Consider the following 15,438-nt stretch of genomic DNA (forward strand, 5'->3'; position numbering starts at 1 on the left):
GTTTCTGCTCTTAGATCTAAAGAGTCCTTTAAAACTCACAGCTGTAAAGGGGTAACAGTGAGGATGTGATCTGGAACCAGGGTCCCAGCACCAGTAAAAGAGGGGAGCAAGTGGTGGTATTTAACATGGCAGAAGATTAACACATCAGATCAAAGCTAAAAAACCAGCACAACAGATTTTAGGGTGGTGATTCTATGAGAAGTGTATTTCATCATCTTACAGCTAGAATGGATGCTTGGAAATTATTTGCTCAGAAAAATGAAGCATTTTTCAATTGGGCAGAGATGGAGAAAGAGGACTGCAAAATCTCAATTCAAAACTCCATTCTGGCTAGTTTCTTGCCTCCAATAATCTCACAGTTGAGTGGGGAACTAACTTCAAAGTGATCATTCTTCCCTTAACACAGAAACATGCTCTTTAATCTCTTCATTCAGATAGGACAAATGCAAACATAACCAACACCCAGCTTCTCCCTGGAGTTCAGTTACACTGGCTTTGAAAGCAAAGTAGTTCAGCTCCATCATTCAGAAGTAAATGCTATGCAAACTTTAAAAATCCCATTCACCTGAATACCTAACACAAGCTTGCTGAATGGCATCCATTCAGCATCACTAACAGACTTCAAAAGACTTCTGTCATCTCCTAGCTTTGAAGCTAAAAATATCCTGGAGCTGCCATAATGCTAATATCCTTAGCTCTGAACTCAACCATTCAGTGTTTACAAAGCTCCATCATTCTTTCCTCCTAAACTTGCAACCTTCTTTACCTTAGGATTAGAGTTTCAGCTTGTAAATGCCAACCTTCAAACCCAGCAGAGTAGTTTAACAAGTGCCCATGTAATAGATCAGTTGCAGCATATGTAGTGGTATGTTAAAAGAAAAAGAGGAAGAAGAGTGTGTATAACACAGACCTGGAAGTCCATAAGAAGGCTGAGTACACACACGAAGAGAGATTGTTTAAGAAAGAGTTAGACATCAACACAATCAAAGGTGGTTCAAGATGTACAAAGAGAAAAAAGCTAAGTAAAATAAATCAAGGTAAAGTAAAGAACCAACATATTGCTTTTAACTGTTTTGTATCTCGGCTTGCAATTTTTTTTAAAACAATAAAAATAAATACAAAAGTTGGGCACACATTTCACACATCCTAGGAAACCCAACCACGCACTAAGCATATTCACAGTATGATGCCAACAAAGAGTAAAGCTTAAATCAAGGCAAAGATGGTTGGGGAATTCATTAGCACCTTGCCCAGGACAGAAACTGTCCCTTCCACAGGTGATGTTGAATTTCTTAGTTCAGTTATCCTACAACAAATACAACACCTTTGAAGAAAGTCCATTAGCGGCAGTAACTACTGCATTTCTGAAAAAGATCAGTAACTACACTTCTTTACACTGTGTCTAGCACTGCAAAATTTTTAAAAGTTCCAATAATTACATTGTTTGAGGCATTTGCATCTACAGGAACAGCCTGCTCCCTTCATTGGAAATTAATATCTTTCTCCTATACGGATGGGATCTATAGGTCTCATTGTATCATAAATATACTCTTTGTTTTGCTAGTTTATTCTTAAAGGTTCTCATATTAACAGTCACACTTTCATACTAAAAAGTCTGATGCATCCTTGCCTGCATTTCATACTAAGTAAAGCACTACTTTTTTAGGTTGTTTTATTCCACTGCACAGAAGTTATATTTTGATATGAAAAGGATATCTTTCCTGCTGAGGTAACAGCTCACACCCAACAATTATACCTCAAAAGTGTCCAAGTATACATAAATCACACCAGATTCTTCACCAACATCCAAGTATGGCGACAGATGATACTTCAAGGGACTTCTCTTGAATTAAAAGCATTTAACAGGATTGCAACAACCACAGGGTGGGTAAATTAAGAACAGCTTTAGATTCTATTTTCCACAAGAAGTCCATTAGTAACTTCCCTACAATTAAACATGAGGAAGAAAGATGAGCAGAAGAGTTAACAATGAATGTGACTCATCATCTCTGCTAAATCTTTTACCTAAGGTATAAGCAAAAAAAAGTGTAATTTTGAATTGTAAAGTCACATGAGCATCATGAGCAATCGACTTGCGTGAGAATTTATACATTAAAAAGAAACAAAGAACAATGAAAACCTGCCAGACACATTTTACCACGGCACACACCTGGTAGTCTTGAGTTACCAGCCTACCCACTGCAAACAAGTTTACAGTTAGCAAAGGCATTCAGGATATGGTCCTTAGTCTTTGATGCTCTTTTCTGAGCATTGACAGTCCTGAATTAATTTCTATGCAGTTGTCTTAAACCTTCTCAGTAATTTTAACTAGAAACTGAAAAGGCTGAGAGTTCCAACTACAGAATGTAAACCATAGGGATAATCTAGCAGGAACATACCCTACTAGAAACAGCAGCATAGGTTGGAGAAAAAGAGAAATAAAGTGTTAGCTCTGTATTTTGACTACACCTGGCAAGCATGCTAGAAAGCTAACGGAGGGGAAGGAGAAGTAATACTGAGCAAGTAACTGCTACACCTCCCTTCCTTTTAAAAATAACTAAGTGAGAACTGGTAGTTGCAAGACTCTGTAGACTGACAAACGGATACTACAGCACAATGGAAGCCTCCAGCATTGAAAACCTAAGAACTCATGTTAATAGTCAACACTCTTTACACCCAGCAGCACTATACTAGAAAGTCACATCACTGCTAGCTTTCTGCAAGGTGTAAGGCAGCAGGAAATATGTGAAATTACCTTGTCCATATTTTTCAAACATAGGTGTAATCCTAGGTAGGCTGAAACACATTCATTTGTGTTTTGCCAGCATCCCTGCTTCTGCCAGCTACACTGTCTGTTGGGAGCCTTCTCTAAAATAGGAAGTTAGTAAGCAGGTATAGTTTACTGGAATACACATCAATAAGTAACATTCTATTTCCACTAATTTTTCAATCATATTTTTTATCTGAAGACCAAAATTTAATATAAATTATTGAAACATTTTTAACATTTTAGGATTGAGAATGCTCTGACAAGACAGCTTATTTAGACTTTGATGCCCATTTTCTCCTTTATATTGTCTGATGGGATAAGGCACCTCAGAACTGCAGAAGATAGAACAAGGCTTATCACCTCTCTTCTATAGAGGTCCACCCTACAGGATCAATTCATGGAAAAGCCAAGGAAAGCAGAGAGAGCCTAGAGAAAGGAGAAGGCCTACCACCCAATGACGCTTTCCCTTTCATTATTTTTGCTCTTTGGAGGTTCCCTCTGTTCCCTTTGAATGAAGGTACAAAGGAGCACAGCATAGATAAGTACGAAAGACAGTTACTAACCAAAGCAGCAAGAAAGCCTCCTTCTTCCTACATGGAATCTTGCAGTTACTCAGTTCAAGTAACCACAATTAAATAAAAACCACTAATCTTTTACCGAGTTAATCACACCTTCATGTAAGGAAAAGCTATTTCTTAGAGTCTTGAGAGAGAGAAGAAAGTAACTCTGACATACATCCTCACTACTACTAGCTATTAGAGCTTTCTCCAAGACCAGTGAGAATCCCTTCTCCCACGACCTTCAGCCAGCAGAACCACAGCCTTCACGAGCTGTCTGCTCACCACGCCACAGCAACAACTGGTGCCAAGTATACATCAGGGAGGCTAGAGGCACTTCCACAAACCAGGGAGGAACAGCTTTCCATAACGCTCTTCATTCTTGGAAAACTGAAGAATGTTTACTCGAATCTGTTCTGCTTCAAAAAGACTGTTCCTTAATCTTTCTCCATTTGTATCTTGTATTTACTCAAGACCTTTACATATAATCAACAACATCACACTTAGAAATCCATACATTAAAAGCAAGTCCAAGCAAATTTATCCCAGGCCCACCTCTCTACCAGTCTCAATTCAAGTTTCAGTCAGAATAAAACCAGAACTCTTGGACTTCGCCTTGCCTTGGGAAGAAAAACAAACAGAAACCCCAAACCAAACAAAACCCTGCAAATTATGCACGCTATTAATCTTTCAAGAAATTCCTGAAAGTCGACTCAGCCATGTGATACGAAAGCTGTTATAATTTCCCAAGTGGTTACAATCAAGATAAACTTTAAGACCATACTCCCTGCTCATTTTACACATAAACAGAAAAGCTACAGAAGAAAGAGGTATCAAAAGTTGGGAAAAATTACAGATTGAGTTGTGAATACACCATTAGTTTACAAACTTTCCTTGAACCCCAGCTGTAGCTTTGTATTCTTCCTGGATACACTTATACTAATTTATAACCTGTTGACTAATGTAAACATTAGAAACAAGGAATGCACATGCCGGAACATGATCGCAAGTCTGTGCGGCACTCGGTGCAATTCTGAAAACTGGATCCCGTATAGAAAGTAGACATTAATCAGCTCTCAAGGAAACAGCTTCATTTCCCAGTTCTATTTTGGAGGTTAAACAGAAGGAGAAGGCAATGTTTCCTTTTGAAAGAATGCATATGGTTCATACTAACTGCTGATTTCTATGAAACAATGGTTTTGTCTTTGTATCGCCCCCATCCACTTCACAGAAAGATACCAAGTTGGACTGAAAGAAGAGAAAGTGGAGTTAAAGCTCTTGGTGAGAGTGAACGAGTGTTTGTAATCTCTTTGCCTCCCTTTTCTCACCACGCACCCACCTAATGATTAAAACTGAGTTAAAGCAACTGCTATTGGACTACATCAAACTAGACGATTAAACAGAGCCAACGACAAGTTCAAGTAATTACCAGCCAGATGCGAACACCAAGGAAGGGAGTATTACATTCCCTACACCACTGTGACTGCAAAGAAATAAAGGAATCTAAGTGGCTTTTTCAGACACCCTACAATCACGAAGCCATTCTCCCTTGTTCAGTAATTTCAAAGGCAACATAACCTTCATAAATGGTTCACATGCACACACACACAAAACCCATTCAGTGTTGGTATAGTGTTCAAAAGAGCAACATCATTACACGCTTTATCAAATCTATACTTAACTTCTCATGGCAGAGTACATGTAAATTCTGCAGACTGAATCTACTTGTGTAAACTGGAAAAGAGAAAGAGATAGCATGCAGCCTGAGGGGAACCCTCATTATCACAGCTTTACTGATCCTGTTGGTAGTGCCAGCAAGAGACCTTCTTCTGCTCACAAGGTGATAACTTCGAGGACCTTGATTAACGTGCATTACTCAGGCAGATGAATTCAAATCTACCCAGTAACTTCTGCAATCTGGATGAGTCTGATAAGCAGCTGGAAGGCATGAAAATTCCTATCTGAGCTTCTTAATGCATACTAGAAAGAAAATCCTTATTTTTAACAGTAAAATCTAAAACACATGTATACCAAAGACGAAGTTATTTCCTAAATGGTTCCAAGGGAGGGAATGGACTCAGTCTTCCAGCCACCCTGATGGCAAAAGAGGACAGTTGCAGTATAGTGCCTACTTTTCATATCAACATCCCAAATCTCCCAAGCGAAATATGGGGACTTAAGTACCACCACAGAAACAGTAGTTAAATTACCCAACAATAGCAAGGATATTATGTTAGTTTTAATGAGTACATTTGGCATGAATATTGTAGGGTATAGAAGTATCCATGCATCAAGCATGAAATTAAATTTAAAAAAATAAACAAACCAACAAACAAAAACTTCAAGTTCTTCTTCAACTTTTTCAAGAATCTTTTTCATATCCACCACTTCTCTTAGCAATTGCTTTAGTGAAAGGTTTTGGAGTTTGTGAGCATCCTAAACAATTACATTGAAGACAATTATATTTTCACCCCAGCAACAAGCTCTACTCTAGAGTACACGTATAACACCATATTATATACTTTCATACCCACACTGCACTTGTTTTATTCAAGGAAACCTATGGAGGGCCTGATGCAACATTTCTAGGGCCAGCTCCAGCCCAACATCAGGCTCAGCTGTATATAGAGACATTTTTATTTCTTACTACTTTTAAGTTCCAGAAAGTGCCTTCTCCTAATAGGACTTCCTGCTGCTTAATAATTAACTGAAACCATTCCAGACACAGCTCCAATAATAAATACTGAGATAGTCAAAATACCTGTAAAGGTTTTCCTTGATGAGTCTGCCTTATAATTGTGAATGGAATTTGCACACTATATTTAACACTGAAGCAGCTTATAGAGAGAGATTTATTTAAATGTCTAATTATCTGGACAGGTAGGGGTTTTTTTATTGCGTTTTGTTGTTTAGTGTTTGTGTATGAGGGTTTTTTTGTTTGTGGGTTTTGTTTAGTTTTTTTTAAATTCCAGTGTCTACTTATTAGGAGGAGACTCAGATCACTAGAGCAGTTTCCACCGTGTACCTAGTGAATTAATAAACAGTGCAATTATAGTAACAAGCATCATACCAGAAAAGACCTAAAGAAAAAATAGTAAGCAACTCTGAAAAAGAAACAACTTCTCCCTCTGGTGTCACTGAAGGCATCAGCTTCCCACATCTAAAAACTTCAAGAAAAGAGTGACTGATAAAAGATGAGCTATCCTAAATATCACAAGGATGACAGAAAGTCACTCAGTTAAGAGACAGACTGTTTTTCATTCGTGCTGACTAACCAAACACTTTGAAAATCAACTAAGACAAAATTGAAGAGAACTAGAACATGGCCTTGGAGGTCTGTACAGGGGATCTGTTGAGTACTCCTATCCCTGTAGAAGCAGAACAGACCCTAAGAAAATACCATGAGCCTTAAAAGAATTTACATCAGCTAGCAACAAAATAATTTTGAGGGACTTCCTGGAGACTGAAAATCTCAGAAAAATTGGCTCATGAAAAAGAGGTTACAGATGCTGTAATATTCCCTCTTTATCACGTCTCCACAGATTCCCACCATATATTGAGTAATTAATTTAGGCATCCAAACTATCTGAAAGGGATAAGGGGAAAAAAAAAAAAAAAAACCACACAAACAATTGCAAACAAACCTCCATACAGAGTTTCAAATGTTATTCACTACCTTACATAATGTGGCAGGTGTCCTGGAAGGACACTATCATTAATACAGACCTTAAATGATAAGATCTCAGCCAATTTCCACAGTATTTTAAACAATCTTTACACAAGTAAAACCTACATTTATTTCAGAATATAAGTAACTGCCACGCAGCTTTTACTTAAAAGAAAATTACAGATGAGAAGCATTCCATTCATATGTGATCAGTGTAGCAAGACGTAGAATCTCTGGGTTTTTTTCAAAACTGTCCTGTACAAAATTGTATTAAATTACTATATGTGCAACGGAGAGATAAGAAATAGAGAAGAGCTATTTCCACTGGAGCACCAAAGGACGATAAGGTGTAGAGATGGAAATGATAGGTTTCTCTGGCTTGACTATTATGATTCTAGAGTGCACAGAGAAGAATAAATGTATTGTCATTTATACAAGTCCTGCGACAGAGTCATAAGACAGAAAAGTATTAGCATATACAGCAAGCTGCTGTCTACAGAAAAGCATTTTCACAGTACTACTAAGGTATCTCCTGCCACTAAATACACTGTAATAATCTGAAACTAGAAGTTATGATCTTTTGCATAAGATTTCCAGTAATCACCTCACAATAATACACTGTTCTCAGTAAAGATGTCCATAAAGATAAGTAAGGGGAAGACCTGGGGAGGCAGGGCAGCAGAAGGCGGCATCTGTTTAATTTCATTGATCATTTTGTTTGCTGAAATAGGCATCTATGGTTCTAATTTAGGGTGTAGAAGAAACACATGTATTTCTAAGCAAAACCTCTCTTTCTGTATCTACCCAATATTATCATTTAATATTGAGAAATGTAAATTACTCTTCCCTTTCTCAATACTCTAATAAAACACCTTAAGAATAGGGAAGCAAACAGATTTTTACGTTAAACAGATATGCTTTTAAGCATATTTAAGTTGAAGAAATTCCCTATGATTTTATATTCAACTGATCAAGAGAAAGCACATGAGAAGCAGAGTATTAGATTGGATTTAGTCGGTTTAGGGGCAGGACAACCAATTGAGCAAAACTTAATTACAGACTAATTTAATGTATACCCAAGTATATTATTGCAATTCAATAAACATCTCTCCAGAATTAAACAATTCCAATTTGCTTTCATTTCAGCCTGTGTACATGCATTACAAATTTGCTATTATCCACACTAAAATCAGTCAGGCTGTTTAGAAGCACTCATCCATGCAATCCCAGTGTGTCACAGAGCTGCATCAAACTAACCTCAAACGAACCACTTAACCTTACCTGCTTACTAAACAGGGGCCAGGAACAGAGGAGTGTACCTTCCCACAACAGTATTACTCTCCTAAAATCTCGTCTAGCTAGTTGTCTGCTTGAGTAATCCAGCAATTGATCTGTCAACATCTCTCCTGGTGGACATGCAACCATTCACGTTTATAACTTACTCTTCTATTTTTTCCCTTCTTGTATCAATGAACATGAAAGTGTTAGGCACCTACTCAACTTCTCATATTCTGATATTTGGTTGCTCTGGAAGATTGCCTTCCCTCTATTTAGCAATACTAGATATGCCACTCCTGGCAACTCAATTCCATTTTAATCATGAATTAATTCCTCCAGATTTGAACAAGATGCAAGATCGCAGAGCGGGAATTAAAAACACTTGGCATCTAATAGAAGCGTCTCTTCACGACCTGTGTAGTGTGAACATCTGCATCATGCAACACTCTAAGGCACTGTAAAGGCACCAGAATATTGATAATCAAATGACAAAGGAAGCTGGCAGAAAGTAGTACAGTGGACAAAAGCGATCTCATTTCTACAGCAGCCTTCCATTTTCACAGAGAAGTGAAATATTTAGATCACTAAAATTACACTCTGTGAGCAGACCCATACTCCAAATTCCTCCTACCTCACATTCCCCGCCCCTCCCAACACAGAATGTCTCAGGAGCAACTTAGCCACCTTCTGATCACTCCACCTAACAGTCGGTGAGCATCCCTGCTGTGTAGCTCAGGATAAGTTTAAAAAGAAAAAAAAAAAAGGCAGTACAGTAAATAGCATTTTACATGACGACTCATGAAGGCAAGATTAAGACACATCTTGCACGTGTCAGGCACAGTATCAGCTCTTGAATCACAGTAAATAACAGGCTAAAACCCTAGCATCCTTCAAGAACTACTGTGTACATCAGGGACATCAGCAGAATCAATCCCGTCATTTACCTCCAGCAGCCTTGAGCAGACTCTTCTGACATGCAATGCTCCATCACAAGATTATTTATGCCTGATAAAACATTGTAAAGGAAGGCAGATGAAGCTGACAACCAAACTGTTTAGCTGACTACACTAAGGTATCCATAGCTACCATGCATTACTACAAAAGCTTATGAAGAGGGCTGTATGTATCTAAAGTTTTGAGTCAAATATTTAAGAAAATTATTGAAATTCATGTTACTTTTACCCTTTTTTCTTGCTTAAATTTATTATGAATGAAAGAAGAAGGTCCAATAGGATGTCAACTTTTATACATAGTTGCCTTCTGGAAGGAAATACTCGTATAAACTTGCTGTTTTAATGAAACTTACCTTTCACTATTAATTCTGCATAATTCGAAACTCCAGATCCACCATCTGAACGAATGACACATCGGTACTTGCTGATACTGCGTTGAGAGGTGTCAGCTACACTGACGGTAGCAGAAAAACGTCTATGGTTGACCACTCGAGTGACCATTAATGCTGTGTCCCTTCCATTCCATTGCTGTCAAGGCAGATAAAAATAACACAGGTTATGAAGACACACAAATTATACATCCATGTGTAATTCATTAACATTGTTCAGACCTTCGTGTTCACATTCACTAGGTCAGATTTTATACCAGCACAGTTTTTCAAGACAATAGTGCTAGGCATACCCTTGAAAAATTTACAGGGTTGTATGAACTAGGGCTTAAACATTCGTACGCACATATTTAAGTTTCCTCACTTCTATTTAATTTTTGAAACGTATTTGGGCATTTGATTTACTGTATTTACTGAAAAAGGCTAGAGAGTGACAGTTCAGGCTATGCAATTGAACACAGTATATTTAGAGGCCTGGTTAGGATATGAAAGTATGACAACTGAATGGTTTGTGTACACCAGGGAAAACCCTACAAATGAACTGATTTCATAAACTTGGCGTTTTCCGATGTAAAGCTTTGATTCTGGATCAATTTAAATAAATTGGTTGGATGATCAGACATATGTCCAACATTCCTCAGTAAACCTCTCTACCAATGCCAGACTACATTTTCCAAACTAGGAAAGGGACAGATGAAGAATTAGCTAGAAACAGTTCTCTACAGCATGAACACCTGAACTTGTTCAGTTGGTCTAGTTTATTAGGAGTTTCAATGGAAAACACACTGCTGTTTTGCCAATTTCCAGTAATCAGTTTTTGGGGGTGTTTCCAAGGCTATTTTCATTAAATGTTTCAATTTTGGAGAGTGGAAAACAGGTTTCCACTAGCAACAATAACGATTTCCTCCCAAACCCCTGCTTCTCAGAGGAAAAGGTTCATACTGCTTCAGGTCAGAAGTGTTTTTGCACAGATCTAGTCATAACTGTGGCAAGATTTCACTGAAAGAACTCAAAAAAGATAAAGAATAAGCCAAAAACGTATCTTGGTGGATGTTAAAAGTACACCAGAGGTTAATGACTTTCAGATAAATATGTAATTTTTAAGGAGAACGGTTATGATGAAAATACAGTTAAAGTGACTGTCAAGTCATTTTTACATAATGCCAATTACATTTCTCACCAACTTAAGCCTTTTTCCCAGTATTTTCATTTTTATGATTCGGTAAACCAATTCCTCCCCTAGTATTTAAACTAGATTTGAAATTGTTATATTTAAAGTTTATTAAAATGTCTGAAGTCAATAAAAAAGTTTGAGAAAATCTATTCATTATTCAACTACAAATGCCACAGCAACCACAACAAAGGCCATTCTTGGCTGCCTCAGATGTCACAAATATGGGGTGGTCAGGCCTTCAATCACATCAGACCAAGTTGAGAATAAAAACCATTGACTGGTTGAAGTGTTCTGAAAGTTTGTTGGCCCTATGTAGATGCCCAGTACATATAACAAGAGAATCCTCTTGTTTGGGACGTTAGGTGTTTAAAGGCACAGAAGTTTAGAAGCAGCGAAGAGCTTAACTATTTTAAAAGCTTCTAAAGGAGCTCTATGTACCGTGCATGGTAACGATAGGACTTCACATATCAGAGCACTACAAAGGGGAAAAGAAATAATTTTGTCCTTCACTGGGAAACAAGCTCTCTACATCTTCAGTTTGATATATGTTCCATTTTTAACTCTAGAACTGAAAATGAGTTCTTAAGGTTGTTACTACAGCCACTTGAATAGCAGAACCCAGTCTTTCAAGTCCAACCAGTAGGGTGAAAATACAGACATTAAGAGAGGGAATGTTTTGGCCCTTTAGTGACAGACTGAAATGCAGCCAAGGGAAAGTGGGAGGAAGAAAAACAGTGGGTGCAAACTCGTTTTGTCTGTTTTCACCATCCAGGTAGTAATCTCAGACCTTAGAGGAGGTTTCCTTCTTAACATATTGTCACTGACTCTAGGCTTAGGACATTTTTGGAGGGTGAGAGGAATGAATATTGCATAATAAAGCAGAAGCGAAGAACTATTCCACACATCCTGCCTCTTCTCCTGTATGACTGAGTGCTTACAGGTACATGGGTATTTGTTTAATACCAAAATGTTGCGGTCATTGGCCATTTTTTCCATCTTCCATATGATGACTCTGTACTTTGTCACCTTAAACTCTCACCTAGAACAATTTAAGGCAGTTCTCAAAGGATCTTGATGAAAAGATTTTGCCCCACCATCCAGTCTTTCTCTACCTACTTATTTTACTTGAAAAAACACACAAACCAAAACCAAATGAAAAAAACACACCACAAAAACCAGCGCATTACTTTACCTGGAGCCAGAGCTTGTCATGCTGCGACCACTTCCCCCCAGCAATGCACTGGAATGTCGCGTTCTGTCCCACGTTAACCTCCACGTTCTGAAGTCGTAGAAAATGAGGTGCTTTTCCTAACAAAAGATGCAAAGCATTGCAAGGGTAGAGCAAGGTAGTAATTGGCTATGTTACATCCACACAGATACAAACCACTCAGCAAAGCAACAGGGCCTATCCTTGACAAAGCGATTTTGCAAAATAAAGTTGTCCTTCAGTGTTTAACTATTCACTGCAGAGCAAGGTGGATGATGGATCTGACAGAGGGTGGCCTAAGGGACCATACAGAGCTCTGGCACATCTGAAAACACAGATTTAGATCAAATCACAAGTTCATGGTCATCAGCACAATTTCTTGCTGCTTGCTATAAAGAGTAATTGAGTCATTTATTTTCTTCAGAAAATTGTGTTTCTAAAAAGGTCAAAAAAAAATCAAATGCTTCTGAGCTTGTCAAGCATGACAGACCCAAACCAAACTTTCACAAGGGTCTTTTTTTTCCTGTTTATTTTATTGACTATCAGATACATCCTAGACTTGGAGAACAATGTATCATTAATATCAAATCAGATATTAAATATTCATAACTGACAGTATTGTATCACTGTATTAGTTTAAGATCACCAATATCAGTGTTTTGCTGATATTAAAAATTCAGTATTAATTCAATACTAAACCACTGATATTAAAATGCAGACATCACATTTGTTCACAAAGGAACTACATCAGAGGATTATCTTTTTGACTAAATACCAGACTTCTTTACCCCTGCAGGTTAACTTCCAAGAAAATAAAAAAGATTACAGTAGTGAATCTGACACTTTTAAATGAACATAGTTCTTGCTGGGCTTCAGAAGAAAGTCTGTGCACCATCTGAAAACTTTTAGTAGGACACCCTGAACAGCCTTCTGAGACTCTAAAGGTCAGAGTTTTTCAACTTCATCTTTACATTTTCTAGTATGATTAGACACTGATGAAATACATGATTTCAGAGGACATACCAACCCATCTTTTTTCTATTGGAACCAAATAGCTTCAAAAGGATGTGGGCATCTGTGTCCGTGCATGCATGAAGCTTGACAGATAAGTATTTGTCTACTATAGGCATGTGAACAGAGGACACATGCCTACACACTATGTCACATATTTTTATCTAGCTTCTGTATCCCATTCACCACATGCTCAGTTTGCTGACAGCTCCTGAAAGATAATGACTCTCTACGATCGTGCTTTCTGGGGATCACTAATTCACATCAAAGTTTACTTGAAAACTACCTCTTGGTGACAGTCAGAATGTACTATATGATATTTGCAGGCCAATACTAGTAATTTCCACCTGCAGGTTAAGGTGGGCAGATATAAGCCAGTCCCAAATATGAAGCTGCGTAGTCTAGGTGACTGCAGTCACACCAGTCCCAAACTTCCAGACCTCAGGTCTGTGCAGCTTCCAGAGCATAGGGCTGGACCACAATGGCAAGTGCTCATGCACACATAGTCAATGAGCTTTTAGCATCATGAAAAGTGATACTCCAGTGTATTCCTTCACAGGACAAAAAATAAAGGCAACACCCACAAGGTATTTATTTTTCTCCATTACTGTGCCATTAGGGGCATTTTTGCTGATACTTAGGTCTGTCTGTTATACTGTCATCTATGAAGGTAAAGCAGAAATGAAGAAATAACACCAATAATTTCAGTGACTTCCAGGGTCATCAGGAGCTTCATGGTTCCTGTGTTTTGAGTTACAACAATTTTAGAACGAGTAAGAGGGGTAAAGCTTGGACAAGTCAATGGAACACACTCCGGTGACATTTATCCTGGTGGCTGTCACTGCCGAACAACAAAAGCAACACTGGAAATCAGTCAGGAGAAGCATTTACAAAGACTGCAGCTTGTAATGAGTTTTGTATGCTGCAGGTTGCAAACTGATTCAAAATGGAGTAGTTAACTGTTTGAATCATTTTGGTTTTGAGTCACCAAGAATGCACTTAACTTTGCAGGGGGATCTGCATACACTTGGCGACATGGATTTAAAATCAGTTTAAATACTTGATTAAGCAGGAGTGTAACACAGCATCCTGTCTCTTTTTTTTTAAATCTCATAACTTTCCTGTCTAGGCTTTGCCTCATAGTTTGTTCAGCGGCCTCTTTCCGAGTCAAGGGATCAGTCATCGCCCAACATGCCATGGAATGCACGCAGACCATTTGGGAGATGTGTTTGGATGCTGCCAGTTATCAGCAACATCTGGTTAATATAAAATGTAAGTATTTCTTAATGAAGTAAATGTACCCAAAGGCCTGAGCAATGAGCACATGGTAAATACAAATATAATTTAGTTAAACAGCAATTAACCATACTGCAGTTATCAGAAATGTCCTGTTAAACTTGAGCAGAACCATGTCTGTCATACTGAATGGCAGCTGTTCTTTGAAATTCTTATTGCAAGAAAACCAGTTGACTTCACTCCATTGATATGATCCATGATTTTTTTGTGATCAGCTGTGACTGTCTTACTAAAACTATGACCTAGTGAGAGGAGCTGTTAAAAAAAAAAGTCTTTAGAAGAAACTGTATGCTACATATACAATATAGACACACAAAGTCCTCAAGCCACACTGTAGATGTATAGAGAAAACAAACAAGTTCAGACTCAGTTGAGGCTCAAGGTTTCTTTAAATACAAAAATCAAAAATCTAAGCTTATTGTTATGGCTGCAACAGAAGAAAGACAGCACTAGTATTTTTGAACATAGCAATGAACTGGCATTAGTTTCTACTCCTGTGCAAGTGTATTGTCTGAATGAGATTTATTTTTAATATCTTTAGGTGGGTCCTGAGTGGGTTTAACATTTGGTGAGAGAGATAGACCTTTGGGATATGTCCTTTACCAAGGAAATACTGAAACAATTTGTTTGTTTCTTCTTTTCTTAAGTTAACCACACAGGATATTATCAGAAGCTTTTTAGATTGTTTTCTACAGCAGCGTAACTCAAAAACAATAAAACAATCAGTTTTATGTTCTCATAACAAGAGAGAAAGAGAGACTTCCACAGATGTCCTGGTGCTAGTTATGGACTGAGAGCAGTTTTGCCTTTTCGACAACTTGCAAAGTTATGTAATTATGCAAGGCTGATTGTCTTTAGGTGTCTCAGAGGGATACAAGATGACATTTTAGTGATGACCAAATTGGGTAAATCACTCCTTTAGACTGTAAAGCCTGGTATATAACACATTGATACAGTTAGAAAAACAAAGAGTGCTCACTGCATGGATGGGCGAGAACTCTGACTTCATCCACAGCTATGTACCCCGGATGTCCTTTCAAAGAGACAGATTCAAATATCACCTGCAATACAAAATAAGAAAAAGTTTTCTTGAAAAGAATAGCTACACTAGTCATTTGCCCAGTTACCATATTTTG

General features: G+C 37.9%; 1 protein-coding gene across 1 annotated transcript in view; it reads right to left on the reverse strand.

Annotated features, from left to right (window-relative positions):
- Window positions 1–9,578: 9,578 nt before the first annotated feature.
- The window catches only part of LOC104162374 (receptor-type tyrosine-protein phosphatase T-like), a gene marked incomplete at both ends in the record, with an annotated part of 66,448 nt that continues 60,588 nt past the window's right edge, over window positions 9,579–15,438 (reverse strand). The window contains 3 exons of the mRNA XM_009701090.1: window positions 9,579–9,753; window positions 11,981–12,096; window positions 15,282–15,363. Coding sequence (XP_009699392.1) covers window positions 9,579–9,753; window positions 11,981–12,096; window positions 15,282–15,363 — 373 coding nt within the window. The remainder of the gene's footprint in view (window positions 9,754–11,980; window positions 12,097–15,281; window positions 15,364–15,438) is intronic.

Source organism: Cariama cristata, unplaced genomic scaffold (genome assembly GCF_000690535.1).
Source record: "Cariama cristata isolate BGI_N322 unplaced genomic scaffold, ASM69053v1 scaffold3025, whole genome shotgun sequence".
NCBI classification, from domain to species: domain Eukaryota; kingdom Metazoa; phylum Chordata; class Aves; order Cariamiformes; family Cariamidae; genus Cariama; species Cariama cristata.